The sequence below is a fragment of the Ixodes scapularis genome, unplaced genomic scaffold (genome assembly GCF_016920785.2).
Source record: "Ixodes scapularis isolate PalLabHiFi unplaced genomic scaffold, ASM1692078v2 PGA_scaffold0__279_contigs__length_252992795, whole genome shotgun sequence".
NCBI classification, from domain to species: Eukaryota; Metazoa; Arthropoda; class Arachnida; order Ixodida; family Ixodidae; genus Ixodes; species Ixodes scapularis.
Genome location: NW_024609835.1, coordinates 31,497,056 through 31,513,605, shown reverse-complemented (window position 1 = coordinate 31,513,605; position 16,550 = coordinate 31,497,056). Strand labels below are relative to the sequence as shown.

At 41.2% G+C, this 16,550-nt stretch overlaps 1 protein-coding gene across 3 annotated transcripts in view; it reads left to right on the top strand.

Moving 5' to 3' along the window:
• Positions 1 to 16,550, top strand: part of LOC8051430 (ATP-binding cassette sub-family G member 1) — an 89,234-nt gene that overhangs the window by 11,973 nt on the left and 60,711 nt on the right. For 2 of the 3 annotated variants that reach the window (XM_040218462.3, XM_040218460.3), the window contains one exon: positions 13,828 to 14,034. In XM_040218462.3, coding sequence (XP_040074396.1) covers positions 13,926 to 14,034 — 109 coding nt within the window. In that variant the 5' untranslated portion in view covers positions 13,828 to 13,925. Of the gene's footprint in view, positions 1 to 10,626; positions 10,731 to 13,827; positions 14,035 to 16,550 lie in introns of those variants that run through there. The other variant, XM_040218461.3, reaches the window with a different exon arrangement.

Sequence of the window (16,550 nt, the reverse complement as noted above, 5' to 3'; positions counted from 1 at the left end):
TTTAAATATTAACGTCACCATCAACGAGCGACGTGTGTGTTGGGGATGTATCGACCTCGCGCACAGGAAGAATTGCATACTTTTGATTCAGCTCATTCGAAGACGAAGAACATGTCAGTTAGGGTGCACGGGAGGACGAGGAAGGGGAAAGGAGGGGCGCCAACGTCAGAGCTGAACTCCAAATTCCCGGTTCTGCGATTATCCGTGTTTGCAGTTTTCCAAAATGTCCTTTGAAGCCCGCTGATACACTGACGGCAGACGGGCGCAGGTTTGATGCCGTGATCCACTAGGTGGCGGAACTCACAGCCGGAAATGAAAGACTGAGGAGAAGTGGTGTCTACTTCGAAAAAAATGCGCCACGAATTATGCAGGGAGCTGGGATGGGCAGTATTATTGAAATACGTATTTCAAATACTTTGTGTATTTTGAATTTGTATTTAATTACAAATAGGGTAATGTATTTGACGTGTGTATTTAAATACTAAAACGTGGGTATTTCAAATAAAATTGTAATTAAATACAATTTTGTGGGCGAAAATACATCCCTCAAATTTATTGTCACTGTCCAGAGCAGGAAGAAAACTACGTTCTGCACCGAATGCAGTGTCTCTCAATCAAGCACAAGCATTTAGTGATTTTGTGATTACGGTGCTAGTCCGGGGCAAGAATAGCGACGAAATCGACGTTCACAGGCAGACTGGCTAAATAAGTGCCTGTGACAACTTGTGATGCTTTCCAGCCTGATTTCCAACCATATTTTTGCCTGGAACATTCTAAATGCGCGGGTCGTCCACATTTTCGTAACTGGGGCGAGTTGCAACATTAAAAAATTCTCTAGCTAGTGCTGCGCGTCTTGATCGTCTTGGTTCTTTGTTGGTCTATACCAAAATATAATCGACAAAAAAAGCTGCTTGAAGCTCTGTACTTTCTTCTCCTATTGCGTCCAAGCTGATTACATTTTTTTTTGTGATTATATTTCTATTACGTTACTAGAGCCTCGCACACTAACTCCCGAGTGTGAGATGCAAAATTAAAATGAGATACTCAGAAACCCTTTGCAGGTGTGAAGTCGCTGACGCAAATTTTGAGGAATGTATTTGGAAAAGTATTTGGAGGAGACCGAATACATTTGGTTGTATTTGTATCTTGTACCTAAATGCTTTTTTGGAAATGTAGTTAGATTTTTAATTAAATACATTTTTGACAAAGTATTTTGTATTTGTATTTCGATACATATTTACATGTATTTTGCCCATCCCTGCTTGGCAGGGAGTTTAGGTGTAGCGCGAGCAAGCTTACAAATACAGCGTTTTTTTTTATTCCACATAAAGTACAATTATTTTTATTTATGCGCTACACGCTCAAGGGAGTATTAATATTAGGTTATTAATCATATCCATGCCACAATATGGGCCATAAAAGCACCCATGCGAAGGCGCGTTCACAACACATACTTTACGAGATTCAAGCCTTTATTGTGGACATACAAACAATATACTACACTTTATATTTATATTTTATAATAAATCACTATCATACCTTACTATTACTAAAAAAATAAAAAATAAAGATTTTTAAAAATTGATTTTGAATTTGCAAGATTTTTGAAACGTTGGTTTATTCAAATTTATGTAGCAAAGTTTTTTTTAGCAAATGTATATAACAAAACAAAGCCTTACCTTAATTTTTTTATATCAAGTTCATTAAACTATCTTTAATAGGTAACGCATAAAAAAATTCGCAAACTTTGCCAAAACTAAATAAAGGCACAGTTCGACATTAAAAAAAAAAAACCTCTCAAGTACAAAACAAGATTCCTTCAATAGTCACTATAAAAACTATTTTTAAATTTGTCACCAAAGAGTCCTAGTGCAATAGTTTGATAAGTGACAAAATAGCCAGTGGTAGAACATGCACCCTCCGTGACAGATTGAAGAAACCTCAGTTTTCGCCTCGGCCGCTTCAATGGCCAATAACTTGAAAACAAAAAAACCGCCAAGCTTGCCATTTACACTGCCTTTCTTTTCAAAAATGCTGCCAAAACGTTTTTTACCAAAATTTTAAAAAATTCGATTCCAAAACTGTGCCATGAGTTGAGGTGAAACACCCTTGCATATATATACATTTCAGCAAAGACTGCCAAAAATTCTTAAAATTAGTGAATTTCCAGGTAAAAATGTAATTTTCTCGGGATCGCATTACTCGTGCTGGCGGACGTCAAATAATGCGTGATACTTTCTAATTAGTTTGCTAATTAATTTGAAGTGATTAATTAAGTTTTAATTTGTGGAGTAGACAGTTGGTTCCAATTAGAAACTTGCTGAGCGTCACCGGAAACCACTAAATCAGTCGTTTTTAGAAGGACTTCGATTGCGGGAGAAGCGTAGTAGCGCGCTAAAGTTACCACTCGTGGAGCAGGTACAAGGCTAGCGGTTGCGATAAGGCGCCCGCGCGATTTTGCCTTCTCTTATCAGAGCCCCAGCTTTGTACCTGCTCCACGAGTGATAACTTTAGCGCACTGCTACGCTCCCCACGCGCTCAAAGTCTTTCTGAAAACGAATGAGATATACTGGTATTCGTTTACGCTCAGCAATTTTCTGATTGGAACCATGTGTCTATTTTCCCTAATTAAAAAGTTAATTTGTCATCTTTAATTAATTAGCGAACTAATTAGTAAGTATCGCGCATTTTCTGACGTTCGCCACCACGAGTAATGCGGTCCCGGGAAAATTATCTTTGTACCTGGAATACATTAATTTTAGGAATTTTTGTCAGTCTTCGCTGAAACACCCGGTATATATATATATATATATATATATATATATAAAACTGAGAAGAAAAAAACCCTTAGTGAAAAACAGCAACAACGGACGATTTAATCTTCGACGTTTCGGCCGGAGTCCGGCCGTCGTCAGGAAGAGAAATCGTCCGTTGTTGCTGTTTTTCACTAAGGGTTTTTTTCTTCTCAGTTTTATACCCACGCCTTCGGCCTCCCACCACCATGCCCGTTATATATATATATATATATATATATATATATATATATATATATATATATATATATATATATATATATATATATATATATATATATATACGGAAGAAAACGCACCTGAGACGGTTGTTGGAGTTTTTAAAACATAATATTGGTAAAGTTGGTCGACGTTTCGGCCTGAGACAGACCTTTTTCAAGACTGGCACATGAGAGGTCACATTGACGCTCCTTGACCACGTCACGTGGCATTCCAAACATCTGGTTTCTCTCAAGAGTTGACGGTACCCCCCGACGCAACTGTATCGAAAGCCCACGGACAGCCAGAGATATTTGCACTTCGACAGTTGCCATCCTCGACCTTGCCGAACCAGTATTCCGTGCAGCCAGGTTCACAGGTTTAAACGTGTATGTTCTAATAACGATGATTTTGACTCCAACGCCAATCAACTACGCGAGGTTCTAAAAAAACAGAAGTACCCAGAAAAAATCATAAATGACGCAATTAGTAAGGCGCGCGCCCTCGATCGCGACCTCTTGTTAGGTGACAGCGGTCCCCAGGCGGAGACAAGCCGACAGGCCAGCCTCGTGCTGACCTTCAGCAATAAGTCTCCGAATGTCACCGCCATATTAAAGAAACATTTTAATATTTTGCAACAAAGTGAACGCCTCGCAAAAGTTATTACTACCGTCCCACGTGTGGTGTACAGACGCTCGCGGAACATTAAGGATTCCTTAGTCAGGTCCAAGATAACTGCCACTGAGAGCACTGGGAGTCGGCCATGCGGAAAGTCGGGATGTGGGGTCTGCCCACACGTAACACCGAGAAACTCCATAGCGAGTACAAACTCCAACTTCACCTACAAAATTTATGGCAACTTAAATTGCGACACCAGTAATGTAGTATACCTTTTACAGTGTAGCACTTGCGGCGCGCAGTACGTGGGCCAGACAGAGACACCTTTCCGATTGCGGTTTAATAATCACAGATCACATGCAAAATCAAACCCCACACTTCCCGTTTCAAAGCATGTTAGCGATCCAAAACACTCATTTGATGAGCTCCAAGTCACATTTTTACAGTCTGATTTCAAAAGCAACCGAGATCGCGAACAGAAAGAATCTTACCTTATTCACAAGTTCAAAGCCGCGATCAATAAACATCCCGGCATTATGTCTTCCATTCACGCGGTTAACATTCACGATCCTCCTGTATCAGCGTGAGCGTACACATTCCAAAGACTTTAGGCCATCCACAATTTATTTCATATAAAGTTAGTTCTAATAATATTGTTGACTGAACAGTTGCGAGCAGAGAGAATCGTATCTTATTAACAAATTTAATTCAATCCGGGCAGGTATTAATGAAGATCCCGGCATAATGTCATCTATGCATGCAATCTACCTTAATGAACACCCTGGAATAATGACGTCCATGCACGCAGTTAACACATCTTGAGCAGTCATATCGGTTTAAAAATCCAGAACCTCCCCTCGTTGAAGTTTATTATGTGAGAAGAGGGATATGTATGCCTGTGTGTGTTGTTTTTTTACGCACTGAGGAGGCGGCTCGCACACCGCTCGTGCACCGCTTGGTGCAAGTTTTCTCAAAAACTGCAACCGTTTTTTTTTTTTTTTTTTGGCGAGGAGGTCCAGGACCATCCCTCGTCTTCCCTGTTTTGAAGTTCATTACGTGAAGGGGGGATGTGTGGATGTGTGTTTTTTTCACGGACAGAGGGGGCGGCTGGTGCACCGCTCGGACACCGCTCAAGGCATTTTTCTAAAAAGTTTTTTTTTTTTTTTTTGGCGAGAGTTTGCCGTTTGCTGTTCTTGGGGCTGCCCCTCCTCCTCCCTCCTCCACCGCTTTGCTTCAGTTAGATTTTCCGACATGGTGCGAGTTCTTTCACCAGGGTCAGGTTTACGCGAGGGGGGACGCCTGCGTCGGGGGTACCGTCAACTCTTGAGAGAAACCAGATGTTTGGAATGCCACGTGACGTGGTCAAGGGGCGTCAATGTGACCTCTCATGTGCCAGTCTTGAAAAAGGTCTGTCTCAGGCCGAAACGTCGACCAACTTTACCAATATTATGTTTTAAAAACTCCAACAACCGTCTCAGGTGCGTTTTCTTCCGTATATACTTTTCGTCATCCTGCGCTTCGTTTTTCTCTCTCTCTCTCTCTCTCTATATATATATATATATATATATATATATATATATGCGCCACACATTTGTGCACTGATGGGGTGGATGACACAGCACATCTTGCACCTTCCTTGCCCCACTGTTTCTTGCGGGTTAAGAAGGGTCTAGGAGAACTCGTCACAAACCAACTCGTCACAGCCAACTCGTCATAGGGGAACTGGTCACAGCGGGCATCTCGTCATAGGCCATCTCGTGCTTGGGGAACTCGTAACGGCGGAGAACTGGACTTTTGTCAATTTCGTCGAAATTTGTTTGTCGCAGGATGCGCCTCCGAGGCTTCAATTTTATAATAGGTCATATTCGTTCTTCTAGTTACAAATTATAACAAGTAGAAAATCGAATAGGTGGTGGACTCGGGGCTCTCTGTTCAGCCCTATGGGGCTATTCGCTTCTGTTCCAGCAAATGGGGTCCGCATGGCTGACGAGTATACCAATTTGAGTGCACCCTTCCAGAAACGTGGCGCATTTAATGCGCACAAAGCAACTAAGGTCTCGGAGTCTCCTCGGCTACACGTATATAAATAGCCTTCGTACAGCAGCATAGTTGCTCCGCGCTGGGTTTTCGTTAGCTTCATCGTACAGCCTGCCGGTGTTCAGCCTGACAGTTACCTGATATCTTTCTATATGCAGGGGTGGAACTCATGAAATGTACTTGGGAGCAGCCACGGGAGCAGCTGAAACAGCTGTTTTGGAGCAGGTTGGGAGCAGCTAAATCTACATTCTGGAGCAGGCTAGAAGCAGCTCAAATCAGTCTTCAATGCACTTCAGCTTGTGTCTTAGACGAGCACAAGAACAATTTCAATTGTGCTTGGCAGCCCAGATGAGCATGAATGGTTAGGGGCTGAGGTAGATGGGATAACAGTGTAACAGACGCGAAATCTCGAAACGTTGTGAGCCTTAATAAGAACCAAAAAGCAAGTACCATATGTTTCCGAAGATAGTGTCCTTGATATTTTCTGAATGGCTTTCAGCTGCTCAAAATGCAAACCAGCACTGCTCATAGCACAACCCACACATACTCGACATAGTAATTATATGTGCGAACCACGTGACGTGCGTAAGCAACGTCACGTGGTTCGCGTAAGGAACAGGGCAACACAGTAAGCGTAAGGAAAGGGCAACAAATTCCGAGTTTATCCCATTGTACAACTCAATATCGAAGCAGCAGACTAAGACCACGATTAGTGGAGTTGTATTCTAAGCGAAAAGCAGGAGCAAGGTTAAAGAGATGGTGAACCGAAATTTGGATTTCGAAAAAACTATGCTGGAGATGTAGGCGGGACGCTACAATTCCTACAACACTACTAGTAAGGCGATATCTCAAATGGACGGCCGTATTTTTGTAAAAAGAAGTCGAGATTGAACCAGGCCGCCGTTTTTGCTGCGCGTTTTTGCAATGTAAATAATTGCTTAATATTACTTGCTGTAGTCGTCCCCCAGACCAATAAACAGTAATGCAGCCTCGAGTGAATCAGAGATATATACAGTTGCTTTTTAACCAGGCTGGAAGAAGGTATTTTAGCTTACAAATTAAACCAATTGATCTAGAAATATCTCTTCGGAGTTCGTTCACTTGACAAGTCCAGTATAGATTTTCGTGAAAACAAACACCAAGAAATTTAAAGGATTCCACGCGTTCAATATTCGAGTTTTGAAAAGATATACTAATTTCGCTAGTTATGGGCTTATTTTTTGCTCTAAAAATAATGTACTTAGTCTTTGCCGTATTCAGCTCTAACTGGTTTGAGCCTAACCATAAATGAAGTTGCTCCAGCCAATTATTTGTTTCTCTTTCTATGCTATTCAAACAGCTACCAGTAAAGAATACATTCGTATCATCTGCATATAAAATTATGTTAGGTGTCTGTGGGATGTTTACTATATCATTGATGAAAAGAAGGAAAAGTAATGGCCCGAGAATTGACCCCTGCGGCACACCGTATCGAATTTTCGCTAAAGGACAGCGCATATCATCGAGGACGGTATATTGAAAGCGTGAGGTCATGTAACTGCTTATCACGTTTAGCGCACTGCCTCTTATTCCATACAGCGGTAGCTTTCGGAGTAGGATGTCGTGTTTTATAGAATCAAAGGCCTTCCTGAGATCTAAAAAAACACCCAGAGTATAGCACTAATTTTCAATATTGTCTATGATTTTGTTTTTGATATTTAGCAGTGCCATTTCAGTTGATTTACCTTTTTGGAAACCATACTGGTTGTTTGTAATAATATTATGTTTATTACAGAAATCACTTAAACGTTTGTAAATAACGCGTTCCACTACTTTAGAAAAGACCGGAAGTACTGATATTGGTCTATAGTTATTCTTATTATTCTGGGGACCACCTTTATGGATCACACAGACTTTCGCTATTTTCATTTTTTCTGAAAAGATAGCGTTACTTAAAATAAGGTTGCAGATATGCGAAAGCGGAGTAGATATGAAAGAGGAAACTGCTTTGATTGGCTTAGAACATATCCCATCTTCTTCACAGGCACCGCTATTCCCTAAGAATTTAATGATAGTAGTTATTTCTAGTTCACTGGTAGGTGCCAGAAATACTGAGTTATGTAAAGGGTATCCAACATAAGACTCACATGTAGGCGTTCTCGCTGAGGGCATAGTAGAAGAACCGGATTCTAGAAAGTGGGAATTAAATTTATCTACAAGGGACTGACCCGAGTAAGTAACCCACTCGATTGCAAGTTCTTTTGGACCATGTGCACGAGGCCTAGAAGCAAGTTCATTTACGGCTTGCCAGACTTTCCGCGGATTTTTATATATTGTATTAAACTTATTTTTGTATTGAGCTTTAGCTTCCTTGACAGGGATGGGCAAAATACATGCAAATATGTATCGAAATACAAATACAAAATACTTCGTCAAAAATGTATTTAATTACAAATCTAATTACATTTCCACAAAAGCAGCTAAGTACAAGATACAAATACAACCAATTGTATTTGGTCTCCTCCAAATACTTTTCCAAATACATTCCTCAAAATTTGCAACTTCAGGGCACCTGCAACAGGTTTCTGGGTATCTCATTTTAACTTTGCATCGCACACTCGGGAGTTAGTGTGCGAGGCTCTAGTAACGTAATAGAAATATAATCACAAAAAAATGTAATCAGCTTGGATGTAATAGGTGAAAAAAGTACAGAGCTTCAAGCAGCTTTTCTTGTTGATGACATTTTGGTATAAACCAACAAAAAACCGAGACGACCAAGACGCGCAGCACTATAGATAATTTTTTATTGTTGCAACTCGCACCAGTTACGAAAATCTGGACGACCCGCGCATCTAGAATGTTCCAGGCAAAAACATGGATGGAAATCAGGCTGGAAAGCGTCACAAGTTGTCACAGGCTCTTATTTAGTCAGTCTGCCTGTGAACGTCGATTTTGTCACTATTCTTGCCCTGGACTAGCACCGTAATCACGAAGTCACTAAACGCTTGTGCTTGATTGAGAGACACTGCATTCGGTGCAGAACGTAGTTTTCTTCCTGCTCTGGACAGTGACAGTAAATTTGAGGGATGTATTTTCGCCCACAAAATTGTATTTAATTACAATTGTATTTGAAATACCCACGTTTTGGTATTTAAATATACACGTCAAATACATTACCCAATTTGTAATTAAATACAAATGCAAAATACACAAAGTATTTGAAATACGTATTTCAAATACTTGTATTTGAAATACTGCCCATCCCTGTTCCTTGATATCAGCGTTGAGCTTTTTCCTCACTTTCCTAAATTCCTGTAATATTGAGATATCTCTTGTCTTGACGAACTTATCATATAATTTATTGCGCTCTTTTATACACTTATATAACGGACTTGAGATCCAAGGTTGTTTTTTTTTACTTTTTATATTTTTTAAACTCTTGCCATGGAAATGACTCCTGAAACACTTTTGTAGGAGGTCCAAAAATATACCATATGATTTATTTGGTTCCGTTTCAGTTACTACCGACTCCCAGTTTATATTCGATACCCTAGAATGAAACAGCCGAACTATTATCAATTCTTCTAAATGTCTCAGCCGCAATATTAGAGCTCAATTTTAAATTTACTGGACCGACAACAAAACTAAATATCGGAAAATGGTCACTTAAATCACAAGAAAATACACTAGCAGCCTCGGTATGACAATTTGTAATACAGAGATCAATTAGCGTTCGTGTTTCCACCGTGATTCTAGTCGGCAAGTTTATTACATTATCAGATCCGTAGGACTGAACAATAGCAAGTAGTTCAAGGGATCCACTCACAGGCGAGGTCATATCAATATTAAAGTCACCTATTAAGATTATAGAACCTTGGCATCCCCCTTACAAAAATCTGCCCTCTAAAAGGAACCGTGAAAAGTGGTTACAATGAAAAAGAGGGGTCACAGCGGAAGACAATACACCCTTGTGGGATGGTAGACTGTTTAGCGAACAAGATAAAAAAAAAAAAAAATAAGTAAGAAATGTGACGAACGAACTGAAAACATTTGACGACTTTCCCTGTGACGAGAAGGTCATTGCGACCATTTCCCTAATACGAGTTCACCTAGTACAAGACGCTCTCTTTGACCAGTTGACCTATGACAAGTTTTCCTGTGACAAGTTGGGTGTGACGAGTGGGCCTGTTCCCGTTAAGAATAGCAGGTCCAGCTCCTCCCACAAAGCTCTCTGCTCGCCGTGATTGCTGGTTTCCCCCTCTGCGGCGTTCGCTCTGTTGAAAGCTGAGATGGAAAATGTGAGGGGCGTCGTGTGAGGAGGTTGTCCTGCTATTATTATAATAAAAAAAGAAAGAAAGAAAAAAACTAGCAAAATATGGATATTTTCTTGTTATTATCGCATAGGAGGTTAACCTCTCGATATCGGCCCCTTTTCCCAATTATTTTGGCTCATAAACCTGTGTATGGAGGTGACCAAGGAGAGATGCGTTAGAAGTTTGTTGGGAAGGGTGGAAAATTATGTTTGTTGAAAGCAAGTAATAACTCATTAATGAGTTTTATTACATTTTACTTACTTCAAACGCTCGCTGAATTAGAACTCGCAGCAGCAAAACGTTGAAAAAGAATGCGAAACACGGCACCATATTGCCTAGATTTGCAGTTGTGGCCATTCTGCCCCGAGGCATTTTTGGCGGGACCATTTTGTCCGGGAACGCGACGGTATTTGCATTCGCCATCATCTTATCGTATGGAGAACACATTTCTTTCTTTCTGTCTTCAATCCCTTTTCGAATTCCGTTTCTTTTCGCGCTTACGCTCCAAGTGTCCCCAATTTGAACAAATTGAACCCGCGGAGGAACCACAGTTTCAGCTTACCTCCATAGATGGCGCCACCGCGACAGCGCACGCAAGCGCATCCATTTGACGCAGCGCGCAGGCGCGCGGTGTGTTTGCAATCCGTTAGTGACACGCATGCGTGGGTGAGGGTCGTGGCCAGTTTTGCCGTTTTTTCGGATGATGCTTCGCCTGTGGCCTAGTTTTGGATACGCGGTGCTTTGATCCATCGCAGCCGTGCAGTACCCACAGGTATATGTGCCACTCCTCTACACTCTTCATCGACATGCGATCAAATAGACCGTTAAAGTTCTAATGCTGTCAAATCTGGGCCCGCTTCTGCCAAAGACACGACCGCGACCGCAGTCAAACGACCGATAAAATCGGTGCTCCATTTCTAGTGTAGTACAGTTACCTGTCAGCGTGCTGTCAAACATTCCGGTTTCCTTCTTCAGTTCAATGTATTGACATGGGGAGAAAATTTCTTTTGCTGTCCCAGCCGGGTATTTCTTGCGGTCCGCGTCAAACGACCACGCATTGTTTTCCCTTTCGTTTCGAAAAATCGGATTGATCTTGAGCATTGCTAGCGATCGCGGTCTCCGATGCTACTAGCAATCCGAGCCTCTTGGCTCTTGGAAGAGGAGAGACATTGGAACGATGCGTGATTTCCATAACCTGTTTCTGCTCCATGCTCGAGCGCTTTCCTATCTTGGCGGGCATTGCAGGAAAGCCATACGATTCCCGGATGCAGCGCCCACGCGAATTCTGTTTGTTTTCATTCTTACAATAGTTTTTCGTATATGCTTTCTACCTAACTGTAGCTACATCTATGAGCGAGAGCTGCTTTCACTGTACGAGCATTCGCTGATCTCTGCCGTAAATTCGCGGTCATTGCTTGCGTTACGGTCGAGGAGACATACGAAGTCGCACGATTTCGAGCTCTCCGTTGTAGCCGCCTTTGCTCCAGCCTATGCTCCAGCACGGTTCGCCACTTCAACCCCCCCAAACTACCTTTTACGTGCGTAGGGTTACGCTCATGGCCTGTGCAGCTATTATTCCAGAGGTGCAGCTTGCCCTCGATCAGTCTCGGGTATGTAAAATAAATAAATAAATTAATACATATTTATTTCGTTAGTTTTAGAAACAGGGGACCCAAACAAGAAGCTGCTGTGACAGCTTGACGAATGCTCGGCCCCCTTACAGTTGGCACAAAAAGAAAATAGTGCAATGTTAAATAAACACATTAATTAAAGCACAAAAAAAACGACTTAAAAAAGAAAAAAAAAAAAAACATAACAAAACAGCGTACAGCAATTGCAGTATTTTTATACACTTTACGCTAACCTGTGTACAAAAAGATAGACAAAAGCCTTAAAAATATGCACATACCTCCGCTTGTGTCATTACATCCAATATCCAAAACCCCAATTCGTGATTTAATGTCTGACGTAAATACTGTGTGTGCGATGCTGTAACGAGCCATTTTTCTTTAGGACAGAGGGAAACTATTTGCTATCTGTAGAGTCTTTTTGTAGGTGACAAAAAGTCTGTATTGATAAGCACAGTGAATGGGTCTTATATTAAAATAAAAAAAAGTGTTCGATACTGTGATGGTATCACACATTAGCGATATCACATACAGCCTTTTTTGGTAAAATATGTAGTTTGTTTAAGTTCAGTTTTATTGTGTTTCCCCATTCTAGATGACAGCAATTCAGTTGCAAAGATACTAATGATTCATAAAGTCGTAATTTTACACAATGAGGTAACAAATATTTAAACTTTGTCAGCAATCCCACTTTTTTAGGAAGTTTTGATCAAGTGTAATCAATCAATCAGGACGATGCCCAAAGTTTTAACACTATAAACAAAATATATTTCTTCAGTATTTAAAATCATGAGGTTTGTGATCTCAACATGACTATTTTGACTTTTGAATTAGATAGATAGCCTTAGTTTTTTTGTGGGTTTAGCCTGAGGTGAATTTTTTCAGTCTGTGTTGACATTTTTAACTACACAATTACATCGGCCTATAAGAGTGTGAATATCTTTATCGGAAAACAATATACTAGTGTCATCAGCATATGCAGCCAACTGAATACTAGGATCATGGTTTACATTTATATCATTTATATGAATAACAAAAAGTAAAGCTGTATTTGTTATTTTTGTATGAAAGTACAGGACACAATACCTATTACTATCCAATCCTGGAACATGGTCTCATAGTGTGGAATAGCTTTTTAAGCGAGTACATATGAAGCATTTGGTTTGTTCAAAATACAAACAATTCCATTAAAAAAAAGAAGAAAAAAAATGGCACTAGAAAAAAAGAAATGTAATGTAATTTTCAGAATTTGGACATGGATCTGCATTTAAGGGGAACATCCTTTATGCTATCCCGATTTAATCCTTCCCCAAAGGATGACGCGCCCTGATTCTACAACCAATCATTTGATTTGTGCAAAGCATCTTTTATACTGTTTTTTGCACTCCAAAAGATACCACAGTGTGTTTTTGTATTGTTTGACCTGTATTGAGGAATATATTTCTCTGGTACTTGCCAGAAACGTCTGACAAGTATCGTTTCATCAATTAATCAAAGAAAGTAGAATCTATTGAATAACTAAGTGGGATATAATGTTTGCATATGACAGCTTCTTGCATTTTGTAGTCTTTGTACTGCCGCAAGACTGCTACTGATTCATGACATGATGGATCAAAAGATTAAAACGACTCCAAAAAACACCTCCAAAAAACTGCATCCGGTTTATATTGGGAGGTGATGGCTGTCTTTATGTACCTTCATTTTACAATTTCTCCAGCTTTCATCGCAATTAAATGGAATGAAATCACATTTAATTGCATCCTCGTGCAATTTGAGGCCAAATGTATGGATTGTCATTTAAATTAAACTTTCCATATCTCCTCACTTGCACTTACTGTACACCGCTCTGCAGATGGTTTGTATGAGTTTCCTAAATATGGCCAGTGTGTTTTTAAACTGAATAAATACCAAGAAATTCATTAGTCACTGACAAGGAAACAACAGCAGGGTGAAGTTTCAGCTGACCCGCCTTCAGCACGAGTTTTCCTACCTTCGACGAATCTTTGGCGTCCCGTGCAGTTGGAGCGTGTGCATGCAGCCGGCTCTGCTGTTCTCACTCTGTCACATCCTGCTATTCTCATTTTGTCAGTGACTATGGTTCCTAAGCGGCACAAGAGTGTAGTAGACGTTAAAGTTGAACCCAGCGTCTTTTTTTTTTTCTAGTATGAAAGAAGGGTATCCGTGACACGAGGTAATAACTGGCACGACATCTCTGCCCCTCCGTTCGTCTCCTTGCCCCAGGCTCCACGCTGGCGGTCTGCAACCAAGCAGGGGCGTGTCCAGAACCCAAGCACGACTTTGTGGTCTCCTTCCAAAATGGCGGCAGTCCCTGCGTGGACATGGACGGACCGGCCTCCCGGCCGACCGACCCGTTGCAGCAGCCGCGCTGCAACGCAGTCTACCTCGACTGGAAGAACATCACCTATGCCGTGCCCGCCAAAAAGAAAGGTACGTCTGCCAGCTCAAAGGGATGCTAAACTCCCCAAAAACATTTTGCTTTAAAGGGGCACTATACCACTTTTTGTTATCGCCTATCTATGGTCGTAGCTCAATACATGGGCTCTAAGCATCCAAAAAAAACAACCAAACATTAGGTTCATGCGCGTCGACAGCAAGCGTGAGGAATGGCAGGGCTCTGGCAACATTATTCGATTAGCTCAGTTACGATACTGCCGATAGATGCCGTTTGCACAAGCAGTACCCCCGTCCGCCATCATTCGACCGCTGGACGGCTGCTACAATAACTGCAGTGTATTCCATGGTATACATACATTTCAATGCATAATGCTCTATAGAACACACAGTTTTGAAACAAAAATCTAGATGGCGCTTCAAATAATCGAGGCAGACTGAAGTGAGTGAGGGGGTTCCCACGTCTGCGGGAGTTCCACGACCGAGGTACCCTAGTAATGTTGGGCGGAGACGACATCATCTGGTGTTCGTATTTTGATAATGATTTTGATAAAGAAATCGGCCACGCGTGACTGTAATGTTGTGTTTTAGAATGCTTAGAGCCCGTACTGAACTTTCGTTTGGTTTGAGCTTGAATTCGCTTCTGTATGGTGCCCTTGGCAGTCCTACTTGGTTATAAAGCTCGAATTCATTGAAAACGGAGCTCTGCACTTTATTTTTTGTGATTACTCATAATTCACGAGCACATCTGGGTTGCACGAAGTTGCTAACCTTCACACACTTTCATTGGAGTTTCCCATCTTTCTCTGCTTCACCGTATCTTTCACCACGACACGCCTCTTCGTGAATCGCTTTGTTTACCCCCGTGGTAGTTTTTCCCTCGCTTTGACCACTCCTGTTAGTTGCGGCCCATTTTTTCATCAGCTACTTCATACGGTAATTCAACCTTATTGCTGGCCATCATTGATTGGAAGATGCTACCAAATGACTTTGTCACTATAACTGATGCACATAAATTTGCTGCCTCTGGAACTACTTCAATTTCTGCTTTGTTCAACTAATTTCTTCGATTGTTTTAAAATTAAATGCAAAAATATTCAGTCTAAAAAAAAAAGGACCATTCCCTGTGTGATGTTTGTAATGGCAGAGCCGTATATAAAGAGAGTTTGGCCATTCATTGGGGAGTTCTGGAGGCAAATCAGGCGGTGCCATTGGCTGAACGCAGGCTGAGTGTGTTCCAGGGTGTCTTCACAAATTTGAATGTGGCCAGCCAGGAGCCGCTAATAATACCCTGGCGGTGGTTGCGAGAAATGAAACTAATATGTTTGTCGGAGTAACTGTCAACGACTGCAAATATGGTGCACGGGATGTTTTAATTACAGTCATGCAAAATCATGGTGGAAGATATAGAGAAGATAAAAAAAATGTACATGACTAGCAGAACGATCGGCAGAATCTGTACGCAAGGCGCTGAAGGCCGGACATGTGACGTCTGAGCTGTCAGATCTTGTCGGAGCAAAACAGAATTCGAGCGGCAGATTAGTTTCTTGCATCAAATCTTCATGCCCTTTGTGAATTGGCGTCTCTCTCGCCAAGAGTAGCAACATATCCTACTCGAAACACGGAAATTTGGACGCTCCCTATTTGCAAAACTAACTACGATGAACAAATGTTAAAATATGCACTTCCACGACTGCTTAATTTTCTTGTTACTCACAACATTGATCTTCTGACAACATCTGTAAAAAATTTCCGAGCATTTGTTTCTTTTCCAAATGTGATTGCTTAATTGTCATGTTTCATAACCTAAATTTTTGCTGAATTGAATAATGCTGTGCTTGCATGGTGCTTTGATTTTGTTTGCCTCTTATATAGCTGCACCTTTTTTGTTATATTGTCCTGTTCTTATCTCTGAAATTGTTATCTTTTCTCTTGGTTTTCTTTTTGGATTACTTGTGCCACTGCTGCCCTGTGTAAGGAGAGGGGGCCGAGGGCCCGCTAAGCTGCATGATGCAGCTTTTTCCCTCAATCTCCGTCCGTCATTTGTGTTTTGACGGAAAATGAACATTATTATTATTACTATTGTCTTTTTGCATGATCATAATCTAAACATCACATGCACTATATTTTCAACCGGGAAGGGTTACTACATGTAACTCTTATGCACTTATTAAAACTGTTTCTCGCTACCACCGCTAGGGGATTATTTTCAGCTTCTGGTTGGCCAAGGGAGTAGGTCAAGCCCTCTTTCTGTGTCTGGTGCACGTCCTGGCTCTGTCCACTCGTCCCATGGACCAAACTCTCTCTATATACGGCTCTGCATAAGGACGATTAAAAACGGCGCAAACATGATGAAGGACGCGAGGAGACGTAGACAGACAGAGCACAGACTTTCGACTGAATTTTATTGGAAAGCAACTCATAAAAATGCCGTGATTAAATAGGACTTAATCCTTATCACCTTGTCATGCACTAAGGCTATTATCAGACACATGCCCTCAGGAACATCAGTTCTTTATTAAACAGCGATTGAGGGTGCACTTACACATGCA